The sequence below is a fragment of the Castor canadensis genome, chromosome 14, assembly GCF_047511655.1.
Source record: "Castor canadensis chromosome 14, mCasCan1.hap1v2, whole genome shotgun sequence".
Lineage (NCBI taxonomy): Eukaryota > Metazoa > Chordata > Mammalia > Rodentia > Castoridae > Castor > Castor canadensis.
Window position 1 is genome coordinate 65,491,040 of NC_133399.1, and position 17,462 is coordinate 65,508,501.

The 17,462-nt window shown below is 36.9% G+C and overlaps 1 protein-coding gene across 2 annotated transcripts in view; it reads left to right on the forward strand.

The window, feature by feature from the left end:
• Gtf2e2 (general transcription factor IIE subunit 2) overlaps positions 1-17,462 on the forward strand; it is a 67,546-nt gene that overhangs the window by 31,170 nt on the left and 18,914 nt on the right. For both annotated transcript variants that reach the window (XM_020172628.2, XM_020172627.2), the window contains exons 4-6: positions 6,852-6,959; positions 9,522-9,704; positions 16,147-16,240. In XM_020172628.2, coding sequence (XP_020028217.2) covers positions 6,852-6,959; positions 9,522-9,704; positions 16,147-16,240 — 385 coding nt within the window. The remainder of the gene's footprint in view (positions 1-6,851; positions 6,960-9,521; positions 9,705-16,146; positions 16,241-17,462) is intronic.

The following is a 17,462-nucleotide window of genomic DNA, read 5'->3' on the forward strand; positions in this document are numbered from 1 at the left end:
AACTTTATCTCAGTTTATCAAGCCTTTTCATGTCATGTGACATGCCATATTTACTGAGTTAACACTGAGAATGGAACCTTTTCAATTTCTCATACTGTGCTGTGTGTTTTGCTCACTGTTATTTGTCATGCTCAGCTTATTAGGTTCCTAACATCTGAGTGACTTCTCCCTCTCTCCTTTTTCTAGGCCATAAGTTCTGCTTCTAATAACATGTTTCCTGAGCCTTTTCATTGAATGTGACTTTTTTATTTTTTTGTGGTGTGGGGATTGAATCCAGGGCCTCACTCACGTCAGGCAAGTGTTGTACCACTGACTGATACCTCCAGACCCCCTTTTGAAACAAGCAAAACCAAATAAACACAAAAGTTTTATGCCATTTTAATTGAGATTTCTGTAAGTCCCCAGACTTGTCCAATGGCTGTGATTTATATTTATGTGTTACGTGCTTTTTCAGTTTTGCTGGAACCATTATCGTTGTTTGCATTGTAGAACAGTACATATAGAATTATAGACCATGGGAACCTCATGATTAGTAGTTTTCATTCTAGTGGTAGGTTGTTGTTTTATATCTTTTGTTGTATTGGTCAGTAAAATGGCCCAGAAGATTATAGTTCTTTATTACTAACCTGACTAGAATTGTCCATGAGACTAGGTTTGAACTCTTCCATCACAAATCTCATCTCCAAATATCACACTGGACCATCAGACGTGTTTATAAAATACAGTGCTAATAAATTTTAAAACTATAGGAAATAATAACAAACTGAGAAAACATGAAAACTTCACAATGTGTTTTTCTTTTATTAGTACATGATCCATGTTTTGCAGCATTTACAGCAGCAGAACAGCAGGAGGCAGTTGAGTCATAGTGTGTAAAAATTCCTTATTTAGAATGAGTGTTTCCCTCAGTTTTCCTATTATCAGTAGACCATATTTAGTCCCAAAGTTAGTTGACACTGTTTAAAGGGATCTTGGGAGCTGTCATCTGGAAGGCAGTTCCTGGCATTGTCAGTCTGCTTTGCTTCCATTTGTGCTATGGAGAACTTGCCAGTTACCAGTAGCCTCCACTATTGCACCAAACTGATAGCAGCCCAAGCAAAATGAACATAGTCCTACTTTCACTCTGCCATGTGGTGATAAAAGACTCCTAATGAAACTTAGTATAGCTATTTGGTAGTTTTCTGTTGTGATGAGCATTAGTTCATAGCATGATGTGTGACGTTTAAGAAAATAAGGTCTGTTTTTAAAAATAATGATTTGTTTTAGAGCCCACAGTTTTGTGGAATGCTATTTAAGAAACCCTGTGTTAACAGGCTGTCTATGAAAATCCAGATTTCACATGATATAGAGGGTGAAATAACAAGTGATTTTCACCAGGTCAGGAAAAAAGATAAGAATACCCAATAATCACAGGTAGGACTGGAAGTCCTTCCCAGTGCAGCAGGCATGAAAAAGTAACAGATATAAAAATTTGCAAGGAAGAAGTAAAACTGTATATAAAAATTTGCAAGGAAGAAGTAAAACTGTAGATGATATAATTAAGTACATAGACAAGCCAAAAAAATCTGCAGCCTATCAGAATAAGTATGTTTAGTAAAGCCACCAATTACAAGGTCTGTCTGCAGAAATCAATTTCAGGAAAAAAATTTAAAAATGAAATGCAGCACACCAAATGCCATCCAATAACTAGGAATAAATTTAACAAAGGTATGTAGTACCTCTTCACTGAAGATTAAAGTCTTTGGCTTTAGGCATTATATACACTCCATAAGTACTCTTCCTTCTTCTTTTTCATTTGTAATTCCTGACCTAAGAGCAAGAAATATGGAAATAAGTTTGAGTTTCTCTTGTGCTTTTATTGTTCATCACTTACTTTGTTAAAATAGCTTTTCTCATTATAGTTTGGTAGCTGTGTATTTGGCTTCTCTTAAATAGCTTGGCAAAAATGGTTAGGCTTTCAAACATTGGTTATTCTCTCTTTGATCTATTCTGATTCCAAAAATTCCATTTATTTTTAATTTTAAAGACAATAATAAGGGGATACTGCTTTTTTGTTTCCAGGTTAAATTGGCCTCTGACAATTTTATATTTGATTATAATGGAGATTAGCAATAATTATAAGGGCAACTTTGGTAGTCTTTTTACTTTAGTCAAGTAAAACTATCTTAACTTCAATACTTCTTTTAGTTTAGAATTTGCACTTCAGATCCATATGTTCTGAAGTCTACTGCACTGATTCATATTCTCTCTCTCTCTCTCTTTCTTTGAGACAGAGTATAGCCTATGTTAATCTCAACTCATGATCCACCAGACTCATCCTTGAGTACTGGGATTACCATTGTATTACACCAGGCCCGGCCGATCACTATTAGGTTTTGATTGGCAACCTCTATTAAAAAGCTTATCTTTTATGCATGTGCTAATGTATTACTGTATTGATACTTTGCATATGTTATAAACTTGTGCAAAGAAATTAAAAAGGCTGAGATTGAAGGTAAAGTCTATTTTTAAGTGATTTTAACTTTAACAGTATAAAAAGCCCCTTAGTTGACAAAAAAGCAGTATGATTGAACAAGTGTTGTCATATCTGAAAAATCTTTATTTAACCTTTTCTTTTGTGTGTCCATTAACTTTTCTTAGGAAATGGTGATCTCATTTTAAGTTTGTATAGTTCGTGCGCATGTGGTGTTGGAGATCAAAAAATAAGGTTTTAACTGCTATCATAGCTCACCCTCATAAAGATTCATAGATAGGAAAGGGAAAAGAGTACATGTGTCAGTTTCCTATTGCCGCTGTAACAAATTGCCATAGATTTAGTGGCTTAAAACATTACAAATTGATAGTCATACAGTTTGGGGAGTCAAAGGCCAAAAGCAGGCTCATAGGCAAGACTCGTTCCTTCAGGAGGCTCAGAGGGAAGCATTTCTGTCCTGTGCTTTTCTTCATAGGCCACTTGCATTCTTGATTCATGGCCCTTTCCTCTAACTCTTAGATGCCTTGTCACATCTGTTCACTTTGACCCTCCTGCCTTCTTTTCTTTATAAGGACACTTGTGATTACATTGGGCTCATAATCTGCTATAATGCCTCTATATGAAGCTCCTTGATTTATTCACACCAGTGAAATTAATCCCTTTTGTCACACAAGGGAGTTGGATGTCATCTTTGGAGAAGGGGGCCTTTATTCAGCGTACTACAATACATTGTTACAAAGGTAGAATATTAATTTTTTAAGAACTGTCTCACCAGCCAATTTGGCTTATAAATTTCCATCTAAATTTGTCTGTGCAAAGGTATCAAAAGGAACTATAGTTTTTCTTTTACAGTTGATTTAAAACTCAGAAAAGTTTGTTTTGAAGACCTTTTAAAAATAAAGGTTAGAAAATTGTTTAAATAATTGTTAATTAAATTGTTTAAATTTTTTAAAAGGTGGTACTGGGGTTTGAAGTCAAGGCCTTCCACTTGCTAGGCAGGCACTCTACCACTTGAGCCATGCCCCCAGTTCTTCTACAATTTTTGATATGCAGATGTGAGAATTTTTCTTCTTTTAAAGACTTTTTAAACTTAGAAATCCTATAATGATGGGAATATTTCTAAAATACTGTTTTTCAAAGAGTTCTTTTCACTGAATGAATGTCTTTCAAAAAGCAGTTAGGTGTTACTTTCACATCAGATAGTTGATTATAATTATTTTTAAAATAATAGTTTGCAAACTAGGAATAGCTTCTATAGTCATAGAATAACTAACAGGTTTGAAACATTTGCCTTTTTATGAAAAGAAACTTAAAATTCAGCTTTAATCATTCCTTACAGCTTTATGAAAGTGTTACAGAATATCTACATTTTAAAGGCCTTTTTAAAATACAGCTCACCATAGTTCATCTGATAGCAGGTCATCACAATATGATGCAGAATGCTGAAAGTGAAGGAATGAATGAGATCCTGTCTGCCAATCCCTTAAGTCATGTGGGAGTTCCAGTCTTCCCTCAGGATTCCTTTGTGCATGTCACGCTCTGAAATGTGAGTGACCTGACACACAGCCATGGGAGGTGCTGATGGCAGCACACATATTAAATGTTATTAAAGCATAATTTTAAATAGAAAGTTGAGGTTAAAATTTATAAAGCTTCTAAAGAATTCAAATTGTCTGACTTCTATACCCTTGGGGCATGTATACCCATTTTTGGAGACCACCGTGCTGTACTATGGCTGGCCTTTTTTCCTCCCCTCTGTATTCTAGTCAGCATTCGAAGATGTTCCCACATTCAGTTGTCTTCTTGGTTTCTTCTGACTAAATTTGTCTGTTTTAGAGACAATTGTATGCCTAGCTTTTGTAAATATGTTGAACCTTTCCCCTATATTGAGAGCCTGTGAAAGACAGGAGTTTGTATTTCATCATGTCTCGTTATTTAACTCTCAGCATATAGTAGTTGCTACTAAATATTTGAATGCCTGTAAGAGAATAAATTAACAGCAAATGAGCAATAAATGTTTTTTGTTTGTGGTGTATCAGGCGTTAGATCTTTTTCTATTTTCCAGACATTTTAGTTTTGAGAAGTGATTATTCTAGCTTTACAGGACCTGACCGAATGAAGCTCAGAGAGGTTCTATAACCTGCCCAAAGTGATAGAACTTGGAGTCCAGGTGTCTAAAGAATTATTTTTGTAATCATATGTTCTTCCTCATATGCGGACTTCAGATCTAAAACAAATGCAGTAATATTATTAGACATGGGTCTCACAATAAGGGGAGGACACATATATGAAGAATAGGAAAAGGAAAGTGTTTGATGTGTCTACTGTAGAGGAGCTAATATAGTAACCTTAAAATGACAGCGGTCACTATGAGAAGGTGACCGGGAAGTAGTGAAGAGGTCTGGTAGAGATGAATCAATTCTGGTTGTAATACACATGTGCATGGAAGCGATGCTAGGAATTTTTCTGTATAGCTATCTTTATCTCAACTAGCAAAAGCACTATGTCTTCATTATTGCTTATGTCTTCTCTTCAACAGAATTGGAGGGCAGAATAGGTTCTGCCTGAAGAGAGGGGGGTGGAAGAGGTGGAGGGAGGGGTTGGGGAGGCAGTGGGGAGAAATGACCCAACCAGTGTATGCACATATGAATAAATAAAAAAGAAAAAGAAAAAAAAGAATTATTTTTGTTTTGATAAGTACTATACATCTTAGTATGAAAAGTAAGGCGGTATAAACAAAGCATTCTCATTCTTACCACTAATCCTATTTATTTTGTCCTTTGTCCTGTAAGTAATCTAATAGTTTCTTGTGATTTTTCCAGTGGTCTGTATGTCAAAACAGTGTGTGTGTATATGTGTGCTGGGGATCAAACCCAGGGCCTTGCACGTGGTAGGCAAGCTCACTATCACTATGCTACTTCCCTGGTCCATCTCCTGTGTATTCTTATTCCTTATTTATTTTATTTTATTTTTTGGTGGTACTGCAGTTTGAACTCAGGGCTTCGTGCTTGCTAGGTAGGTGCTTTACCACGTGAGTCACACCTCCAGCCTACATGTTTTTTTTTTTTTTTAAACAATTTTAAAATAGAGTTTTTTAGAGTGGTTTGAGGTTCACAGCAAAATGGAGCAAATAGTACAGAATTTCCGTGTATTTACTCTATTCTCCTACTTTCCTGCTTCCTGACTACATGCCACACCAAAGTGGTGTTACAAATCATTGAACACACATTATCACTCAAAGTCTATAGCCTAGAGCCACGGTTAGTGTTGCACATCACATGGTTTGGACAGATGTATAATGACATGTATCTACCAGATATGTATCATACAGAGTAGTTTCATCGACCTTAAAATCATCTGTGCTCTGCCTGTTTATTCCTCCTCCTGCCTAATTGTTGGTAGCCATTAACATTTTTAATGTCTCCATAGTTCTGCCTTTTCCACAGTGTCTTGTAGTTGGAACCATAAAGAATGAAGCCTTTTTAGATTGGCCTCTTTCACTTAATGTAATATGTATTTAAGGCTCGTGTGTGTGTGTGTGTGTGTGTGTGTGTGTGTGTGTCTTGCTGGGGATCAAACTCAAGCCTTGTTGCTTGTTGGACAAGCACTCTACCACTTGAGTAATGCCCCCCAACCCTTTTTTGTTTTGAATTATTTGCTAAGGAGAGACTTTACCACTTGAGCCACTAACCAGCCATTTTCACGTTGGTTATTTTCAAAATAGGGTATTGTTTTATGTCTGACTGACTGGACTGTGAACTTCCTATTTGTGCTTCCTTGCATAGCAAGCACCATGTGCCTAACCATTGGTCGAGATGAAGTCTTGCTAACTTTTTGCCTAGGCTGGCTTAGAACCACTATCCACACAATCTTGATCTCTGCCTCTTGAGTATCTGGGATTCACAGATGTGTCATTGTGTCCCAGCTCATTTTGCCTTTTCTAATGGTTGTACCACCTTGCACTTTGACCAGAAGTCTGGCCTGTTTCCTTATATCCTCCCTGGTAGAGTTGTCATTTGGAGTTTTTCTAGTTTGATAGGAGAGCAGTATCTTGGTGAAATGAGTATCTTTTCATATGTTTAAGGTCATTTGCGTTTCTTTTTCTATTAGGTTTTTGAGATTGTTGAAGTATTAGGAAGGGTAGTTCTTTGTGATATGAGTTGCAAATATGTTTCTCAGTTTATCATTGAGTTTTATCAGGCCATGAGTTTGAATCTATTTTATATGGTTTCATAGTCCATGCTCTTCATATGACTCTGGTCGTATTGCCGCAAATAATACATGTTCCATGTTTCTGACAAGATTTAATTAGGTATAATTGTGATTTAATGGATCTAACTAGTATTTAGAAACTTGTGACAATTTCTTCCCTCAATAGACACGGCATCAGCGAGGAGATACACATCCTCTATCTTTAGAAGAGATTTTGGATGAAACACAGCATTTAGATATTGGACTCAAGCAGAAACAATGGTTAATGACTGAGGTAAGAATGGGCCTAAAAACATTGTGAAGAAATAATTAATTATAAAGAGATGTTTGCTGTAAGTAGGGGTGTGTGTGTGTGTGTGTGTTGCTAGAGATTGAACCAGGGTACTCAAGCAAGCTAGGTAGGTACTCTGCTACTGAGCCATGACCTCAGCCTCTAAAGTGTCCTTAGTAGATTGAAATCTGATAGTGCTTTGTACTTTTTCTTAAAAGAAATGATGTAGGGTCTTTGTCTTTAAACATACACACTTCTAGAAGTTTGACTTGTTGGTTTTCACATTTTATTATTTTAAAAAAATCTTCACCATAAAGTTGTAAAGAAGTCAACGTACCAATTCCACTTTCATTTTTACAGAATAATTGGTATATGTTGAATTGCTAAATTTATGATTTCTGTGCTTGTAAATTGTAATTTTTATGTATGCATGTTTTAAAAAATTGAAAGCGTGAGGTACTGTAGGGATAGCAAGGTGTTGCAGTATTACTAATAGTGTGGTATAGTATGTAAGTTAAGAGGTTACTTAGAAAACAGTCATGAACTTGGTGAACACTTGCGATTTGAAGAAAGTACAGCATAACTAGTGACCATGCTAGTTTGGAAATGAATAGCATTTAAAACCTTTGGATATTTCCTTCTTTTGAGTTTCTATATTAAATGATGACACAGAGGACTACTTTTCAGGACCATTGATAGATTCTAAAGACTGAAGGTGAGATGGGCGTGGTGGTACACTCCTGTCATCCCAGCAGTGGGAAAGCTGAGGCAGGAGGATGACGAGTTCTAGGCCAGCCTGGGCTACATAGCAAGACCCTGTCTCAAAAGCAGAAAGAAGGAAAGAATAAAACTGAATGTGGAAGTCATAAAATAGAATTGAATTATTTTACCAAGCAAAGTATAGTTCTTGATTTCATGATACAAAAATGAACAAGCCAATCGGTCTTATTAAAACTCCTGGTCTTTTAGTGGCTATTTGGCTGAGGCCTGAGCTGAGCTCTCCTAAGATTTTCTTTTCTTTTTTTTTTTTTTTTTTTTTTTGCAGTGTTGGGGTTTGAACTCTACCAGCCCTTTTTTGTGATTTTTTTTTCAAGATAGGGTCTCACAAACTGTTTACCCAGGCTGGCTTTGGACCATGATCCTCCTGATCTCTACTTCCTGAGTAGCTAGGATTGCAAGGTGTAAGCCACTGACGCCCAGCTAACACTTTAAAGTATAAATAGTTAACCCACACAAATGTTGCAAATTGTAATATACATATGTTAGTGATATATAAATACTGGTAATCCACATTTAAATTTGCTGGTTTTCCTAATATTGGAATTTTATAGACTTACCAACATTAAAGATTATTTTTATTCTACTACCCTTTTTTTGTTTTTTGATGGGACGGGGGTTTGAACTCAGGGCTTTGTGCTTGCAAAGCAGTTGGTCTACAGTTTCATCACACCTCCAGTCCATTTTGCTCTGATTGTTTTGGAGATGAAGTCTCAGGAACTGTTTGCCTGGACTGGCCTTGAACGTGATTCTTCCAATCTCAGCCTCCCAAATAGTAGGATTAAAGGCATGAACCACCAGCACCTGACACTACTTTTTTTTTTCTCTTTTTCTTCATTCTGTGCTCCTTCTCTTTTTCCAGGGTTTGGCTGGCACTGCAGAAAGAAGTAAATAGGGCTTCAGTTTCTTAAAGAAATTTCCTTCTGCTATTAACTGTGCAGCAGAACTGACTAGGAACATTATTATGTTCAGTAAATCCTGCATTCCTGTTTCACTCTCACACTGACATTATAGGTAAAGTTCTTACACGCTGGTCCTTTTTACTTCCTTCCACAGCTGCTAGGAGCAGTTGGTAGCAGGTGGGGAGGACTGGCTATTGATTTATTCATCCGGGTAATATTCTCTTGTAATAATGCCAATATATGTAAAACTGTACTTTGGAGGTAGGATGGCCATTATCCAGTTCACTTTGTCTATTAATGATAACAGATGTTTTATTGATTCTTACCCAGTTTGTCTTCTAAAAGAATAGAAGTTCAGCTTTCTTCAAAGCAGTTGCCATAAAATATTTATTTCTCTCAAAAGAAAATATGTGAGTAATTTTTTTGGGTGGGACTGGGGGTTGAAGTTAGGGCCTGCTCTACTGCTGGACCCACACCTCCAACCCTTATGCTTTGGTTATTTTTGAGATAGGGTCTCACCTTTTGCCAAGGCCTGCTTGGACTGTGATCCTATTTTATGCTTCCCAACATAGCTGGAATGACAGGAATGTACTCAACTAGTTCTGTTGAGATGAGGTCTCAGGAACTTCATCCTCTCAAGTAGTTAGACCTACAGTCTTAAACTGCTGTGCCTGACTAAATAACTTCTTTTTTAAACAAAAAGTGAACATCATGCTGAACTTTACTTACTGTTCTGGGATTATGGACATCTAGTTTTCTGCTAGTTCATAAGACATTTTTATTTTGCTGCTGTATTGGGTAGCATTATATTTTTAAATAATTAGAATTTAAGAATATATGTGTGAGATTTCCTTTTGTAATATATCCCATTGTGTCATTATTATAGGCGCTAATCAACAATCCCAAAATTGAAGTAATTGATGGGAAGTATGCCTTCAAGCCCAAATACAATGCAAAAGACAAGAAAACCCTGCTTAGGCTCTTAGATCAGCATGACCAGCGAGGATTAGGAGGGATTCTTTTAGAAGACATAGAAGAAGGATTCCCCAATTCCCAGAAAGCTGTCAAGGTAACCTCTCTTTTCTTTCTGCCTTCCCTATAATTTGAACTAATAATGTCTTGGTTTTAAACATGTAAAAAATTCAGTTATTTTTTAAAGCCTCAAACTATATATATGGGGTTGTAGTGAGCCACTTGAAGATTTGAAATTTGTTTTTTGCCACAGAGAAATAACTTTGACAAGTCACTTTTGTTGTATTTGATCACTTTTTGCTCTTCAGAAGATTTCTGGAAAGTTTTTCTCTTGTAATTTGTGTTTGTAATCAGGAGTTCCTTCTTTCAACAGTAGCAGTAGATATGTCTACATAAGAAACTAGAGACATTAAACAAAAAACCATTGAAACAAACTGTTTTGATGTGCTAAAGGGGCTATCAATAAAAGTCATACTCATACCAATTATTTTTCCAGGTTAAATTTGAAACTTTTTGTAAAGGCTACTCATTTCCATTCTTTTTTTAGCAGTACTGTGGCTTGAACTCAGGGTCTTGCACTTGCTAGGCAGGCACTCTGTCACTTGAGCCATTCCACCAGCCCTTGTTTCCATTCTTGACAATTTTTTTTAATGGTGCGGGATTGAACCTAGGGCCTCGCAGGTGCTAAGTGCATATCTACCATTGAGCTACATGCCCAGCTCCATTCTTTACAATTTTGAATGATTGATTTTAGCTTGTAAGCATGTTCATTCTTTTTGCTACTGCTGAGTAAAACTTGCCTTTCTTTTCTTTGAATCTTGATAATTCAGTTCTACATATGTTAGACCTCTTGGTAATATAACAGAAATCCCCAAAGCTCTGTTTATTTTCTTATTCTATTAATTTATCATCAAGTTCAGTGATATTTCTTCTTCATCTCTGTGTTGGACAGTTTTCCATGACTATAATGAAATAACTGAGGTAATTAGTTCATAAAGAGAAAGGCTTATTCTAGCTCACAGTTTTAGAGGTCTCAGTCCATGACCTGTTGGCCCCATTGCTTTGGGCCTTTGGTAGGCTGTGCACTGTGGCAAGAGCAGATAATGGAGAAAAACCATTTATCTCATGGCCAGGAGGGAAAAGAAGGGACCTAGGTCCCACAGTCCTCTAAGGATCTCCCACCAGGTCTAAGGCTCCTCCATGCCGTGCTGGAGGCCAAGCCTTTAACACATAAGCCTTTGGGAACATTCAAGATCTAGACTACATCACTCAAACTGCAGATACAAACTGTGATTGCTTTTAAAGCCCAGTCAGATGGGTTACTTATTAGAGATTGTACGTTCAGTTTGTGATGCTTCATTTTCCTACAGTTTTTCTTTGCTGTGATTTTTCCATTTTTTTTTATTCATTACAAGTATATTTTCCATATTCTTGAGTATAATTTTTCATAGCTGTTCTAAAATTCTTCTAATTCCAACAGCTGAGTCATCTTGAAGTTGGACTGCATGGACTGTATTCCTCTTAAGTATGGCTTCCTCTTTCCCTCCCTCCTCCCTTGTTCCCTCCTTCCTCTTACCCTTCCCTCCCCCCTTTCCCTACCCTCCCTCCTTTAGTTATTTTTCAGATAGGGTTTCACATTTTTTGGGGCCACCCTGGACCATGATCCTCCTACTTACGCTTTCTGCTTAGCTGGATTACAGTTTGTGTCACTACACCCAGATTTTTTGTTGAGGTGGGGTCTCACTAACTTCTTCCCCCCGCCCCCGCCCAGCCTTGAACTCAATTTCTCCCAATCTCTGCCTCCCAAGTACCTGAAATTACAGGTATGAACTATCGGGACCTGGCCTGCTTTTCTGTTTCTTCATATATCAGATACATTTCTCTTGTGCCTTGGGTATATTGAGAATTATGTATGTAAAGATCTTTTGGAATCTGTTAAATTCCTCCAGAGAGTGTTTTTGTTTTGTCTTATTGCTAGGTGGGCAATTATCTTGGCTAGAATCAAACTTCAAGCTGCCTTCCCTACAGAAGGTAGCATGTAGCACGTAGCATATCTATTCTGTGCTTATTTCGCCTCAGCTCTTTGGCTTGGAGTGTTTCCATTCATGCATAGTTGAGGGCAGCCAGTGATTTGCGCAGAATTTCTACCTTCTGTAACCTACTTTTTTTCTATAGTTTCCCTTTTGCACTTTCCAGTTGTTGTAACTGCCCCACCCTCTGTTTTCTTGTTCTCCAGTCGAGCAACACTGAGGTGCTCTACCACGAGCCACTTCACCAGCCCTGTTTTGGGTGGGTATTTTTGAGATAGGGTCTCGAGAATTATTTCCCTGGGCTGGCTTTGAACCTCAATCCTCTGGATCTCTGCCTCCCAAGTAGATAGGATTACAGGTCAGCACCAGCTTGGTAGTTATATTTTTGACATAGGAACTGCCATACTGTTTTCCTTAGTGGTTGTACCATTTTACAGTCCCCCAGAATGCACAAAGTTTCCAGTTTCTCCATCTTCTTACCACACTTGTTTTCTCTGTTTTTTACCCATCCTAATGGGTGGAAGTAAACAGTCATTGTGGCTTTGATCTGCTTTTCTTTATGATGTTGAGCATCTTCATATGCTCATTGACTACTGTTTATTATTTTTAAAGAAACATTTATTCAAGTCCTGTGCCCAGTTTTTTTTTTTATTTCTCTTATTCATATGTGCATACAATGTTTGAGTCATTTCTCCCCCCTTCCTCCCCACCCCTAACCTTCCCCTCCCACCCCCTTACTTCCGGGCAGAAACTGTTTTGCCCTTATGTCTGATTTTGTTAGAGAGTATAAGCAATAATAGGAAGGACCAAGGGTTTTTTCTAGTTGAGATAAGGATAGCTATACAGGGAGATTCCTCGCATTGCTTTCATGTACATATGTGTTACATTCTAAGTTGATTCTTCTCAAACTGACCTTTTCTCTAGTTCCTGGTCCCCTTCTCCTATTGGCCTCTGTCACTTTAAAGTTTTTGCATTAGTTCCTTTGCATTGAGGACATCAAATGCTATGATGTTTTTTTGGGTTTCTTACCTATCCTCATAACTCCCTCGTGTGCTCTTGCCTTATCATGTGACCAAAGTCTAATCCCCTTGCTGAATTTGCCTTTGATCTAAAGTCTGCATATGAGGGAGAACATACAATTTTTGGTCTTCTGAGCCTGGCTAACCTCGCTCAGGATGATGTTCTCCAGTTCCATCCATTTACTTGCAAATGATAAAATTATTCTTCTTCATGGCTGAGTAGAATTCCATTGTGTATAAATACCACATTTTCTTAATCCAGTAGCGGGGCATCTTGGCTGTTTCCATAACTTGGCAATTGTAAATAGTGCTGCAATAAACATGGGTATGCAAGTACCTCTGGAGTAACCTGTGTCCACATTCCTTTGGGAATATCTCCAAGAGTGGTATTGCTGGATCATATGGCAGATCTATGTTTAGATTTTTAAGAAGCCTCCAAATTTTTTTCCAGAGTGGATGTACTAGTTTTCATTTCCACCAGCAGTGTACAAGCGTTCCTTTTCCCCCACGTCCTTGCCAACACCTGTTGTTGTTGGTGTTTGTAATGATGGCTGTTCTAACAGGTGAGGTGGAATCTTAGTGTTGTTTTCATTTGCCTTTCCTTTATGCTGTGTCCAGTTTTGAATTGGGCTTATTTGGTTATTGAGTTGGAAGAGTTCTTTATATATTATGGATATTAACCTCCTCAGATGCTTGATTTGCGCATATTTTCCCTTTGTAGCTTTTTTTTTTTTGCAGTACTAGAATTTGAACTCAGGTCCTTGTACTTACTACCACTTGAGCTTCACTGCCAGCCTTTTTGCTTTGGTTATTTTTGAGGTACCCAGGGTGGCCTGGATAGTGATTGTCTTATTTATGCTTTCCTGTGTAGCTGGAATGACAGGCATGTACCACTATGCCCAGCTTTTTTTCCATTGAGATGGGGGTCTCACTAACTTTTTGCCTGGGCTGACCTCAAACTGTAATTCTCCCAATCTCTGCCTCCTACATAGCTAGGATTATAGACTTGAGCTACTGCACCTGACCATTTTTGCTTTTCAGTTATTTTTCAGATAGGGTTTTCTGATTTTTGTTTGGGTGGGCCTCAGACTGCTTTGTCCTACTTGTGCCCCCCTCCAGTTGTAAACTACCATGCTTGGCATGCTTGTTAGATGGGGGTCTCACCAATTCTCCTCACTCCTTCAGTCCCCTACCCTGGGTGACCTCCAACTGTGATTCTCCAAATCTCTGTCTCCCAAGGAGCTGGCATTACAGGAGTAAACCACTGTACCCAGCCCTGGTACACAGGTTTTGAGTTAGCTGTAGTTCCATTTGTCTTGTTTTTTATTTTGTTGCTGTACCTTTAGTGACATGTCCAGATCATTGCCAAATCTGATGTAATGAAACTTACCCTTCTCTTTTTTTCTTATTTTGTAATTGAGGTCTCATTTTAAGGTCTTCAATCCATTTAGAGTTAAGTTTTTTTTTTTTTAATATGGTGAAAATAAGGGCTCACCTTTATTTTTTTGTATATGGACATAAGTTCCCCAGCACCAATTTTGGAAGACTGTCCTTTCCTTAGTGAGTGGTCTGGGTACCCTTTTTGAAGATCATTTGACTATGGAGGTAAAGGTTTATTTCTGGGCCCTCTGTTCTGTTCCATTAGTCTGTGTGTCTGTTTCCGTGCCAACACTACGGTGTTTTCATTGTTTAGCCTTGTAATATGTTTTGTTTATTTTGCGGTTCTGGGGATTGAACCCAAGACCTGCTGTATGCTGAGCCTGTGCTCTAACACTTGAACCAAACCCCCTGTAGTATGGAAATCAGGATTTGTGAGATCCTCAACTTTTCCTTTTTTTTTGGAAGATTGGGGTCCCTTGATATTCTATATAAATTTTTGAATTTCTGCAAAAAAAAAAAAAAAGGCAAAAATCTGATATTTCCCTATGCCATAGAAGAAGCTAACATTCCATTGTGGACATAAGGAACCCTCCATGTAGAACTCAGAATCATGAGTGGTTTCTTTCACAATATTTACTATTTTTGCATTTTTCATGCTGACCTTATCATGGTGAAATATTCTATTTTAAAATTCCCTCTATCATTCCTTTGTAATGTGTGCTATGTCTGCTTTGGGTAATGTTGACCCTTCCAGTGCTTGAGCATTGAAGTCTTTTGACTTACTTGTGTGTTCCTTAATTTTCTACAGCAATATATTTAGGACTTTTTCTTCTTCTTTTTTAAAGCAGTATTGGGTTTGAGCTCAGGGCTTTGCACTTGGTGAGAACTGGAGCCATGCCTCTAGTTTCAGTGTTCTAAAATAAATGTAATTTATTTAACATGTAGTTACCATAAATCACTTAGGTTCCACAAACTTAATTTTATTATTTTTAAAATAGATCAAGTCATTTTATGAATAATTTATATAATAAAGGTATGAAAAACATCTTTATTAGAAGTTTTAATAAGACTTTAACAGAATAGGGTGTAGCTCAGTGGTGGAGCACATACTTAGCATGTGCAGAGCATTGGGTTCAATCCCCAGCACTGCTAAAACAATTACATGTAGTTTAACATACTAGACTCTGTATCCAGTAAGTTTTGGCACACACACATGAAAAAGAAGGGAAAATACTATCACATGTCATATTAGTAGAGTTAGATGGTAAAGATTCTTACCAAATATTGTGCGAAGTCTTCCTGTTGAGGACTTAGAGATAACACCTTATTTCTGTTTTGTCCTTAGAAGTGTCTTGTTCACTCAGTGATTTGGAAGTTTGACATTGTCGTCTGTGACATTGTCAGCTCACCCCTGGTTTGCAACTTTATTTCCGTGGTGAATTTCGTCTGATACCAGTCTAGCTTTGTAAAATTCTATCTTACTTTTTGCATTCATTTTCTGATTTGTCTAAGAATAGTAAAATGGCTTTTGTCAATTTTCTTGTCTTTGCTCTGAAGGGTAGAAAATCCAAACTTCTCTGCTGTTAAGTATGCACAATTAAAAGTAAAAGACAGCCAAGCCCCCTTTAGTCTTTTATGGCTTTTTGAAAGATGATGCAGCATGTGGGGCAATGCAATAAGAAAACTAAAGTCTGGCTATTTATTTTGCTGTTGCTTCCCATTGCTAGCTGATTTAGGCATTCTTCCATTTTCATTACTATTTTAGCTTTTGAAAAGCATAATTGGAAATAATTGATGAACATAAATATAGACGAAAAGTAAGAATTACGCCATTTCATTAGGTTAATGAAAGGGTCCACTGGACCCAAATAGTAGTTGAATTCTTTTTTTTAAAGTATATTTTCTTTTTGGTCTTTGGAGGACCTCAAAGAATAAAAGTCTTAAAATATCAATACTTAAAAATTCAAGAAAGAATCTCAAAAACTAAAACTGGGTCCTTGGACCCAAATGGTACACTAATGGTTAAAAGAAAGGAGTCCTTTGTTTACAAAAATTGTTTTGTGTGTGAGGTAATTTGGAGTTAAATCAAAAATCTTTCTTTATCTTTAAGGCTTTAGGGGACCAGATACTTTGTGTAAATCGCCCTGATAAGAAGAAAATACTTTTTTTCAATGATAAGAGCTGTCAGTTTTCTGTGGATGAAGGTGAGCCTTTCTGTATACTTTCTTTAGTTTGCAAGTATATTACAATTTTAGGGTGATAACATTTATATTTATGATGGAGTTATAATTTAAATGCTGTGCTTTTTTAGCATTATGTACTCTTAGAACACAGCAGTTGATCCCTGTGTCTAATATGTTTCATTTTGTTGTTGTTTTTTGAGTGAGGATCTCAGTATGTAGCTTAGGCTGGCCTTGCACTCATGATCCTCCTGCCTCAGATTCCTCAGTGCTGGTACTGTACGTGTACAAAACCATACCTGGCATAATATGTTGTTTCTTACAATAAAGTTTGAAATAAGTGATTCGAAAGATTGTAGGTTAACTATAATCTTTATAAAGATTGTAGGTTAACTGCTATACTGCAATCACAGTATAGCAGTTCATAATTTTTGTTTATGATCCAGTTGAACCAAATGGGGTTATTTCTTTATGTCTGTAATTTTACAAATGTAACTTCATATCCTGATATGAGAGGTTGATGCAGAATAAGAAAAAGACCAAACTTTTGTCTGTGACTGGCATTTTCTTATCTTGTGGATCTTTCAGTTATCAAATTTGTTAAGATAATTTTTTTCTTTTATTGCAGCACACTAAATTATATTAATCTCCTTCAAAACATGTGATAGTTCAAAATGTTACATTTTGAATTTAACTTTTAAATATTTCTTTTGTATCCACCCTGTAAAATATAAGTAAACAAGGGCTTAGTGATGAGAAATTTCTTTGCTTATTCAAGTTAAAATTTCCTATTTGTATTACTTTTGAAGTTTTATAAAATGGCAAGACTTGAACATCAATTTAATTCTAAAATTTCAAAATACTACAAAACCATAGAAAAATATCCTAACTGTGGAAATATGGATAGTAAAATAGTAACATTAGACTCCATATAGTGAGACTCTTGCTCTGGCATGTATAGTAGTCTCTTCTTAAAATTAAGTAATAGTCTGTCGAGTCAGTTACTTTGTGTAAGAAATGCATTTACAAGTCTTGTCCCTTTAGCAGTCTTTTGTACTGTATGGCTGTAGATATTGCAGAATATACTAGGTCCTCAGAGCTGCTGTTTCTGATAAATTAAACTTTTTCTGTGAACAAGCAAGTGGTGAGCTGCTTGTGTGCATTGCAGTGAGAGGAGATCGAAGTGCTGGAGGCTGCTGAGCAGTCTTATGTCTCTTTTAGTCTTCTTTACTTGAACTTACACTTT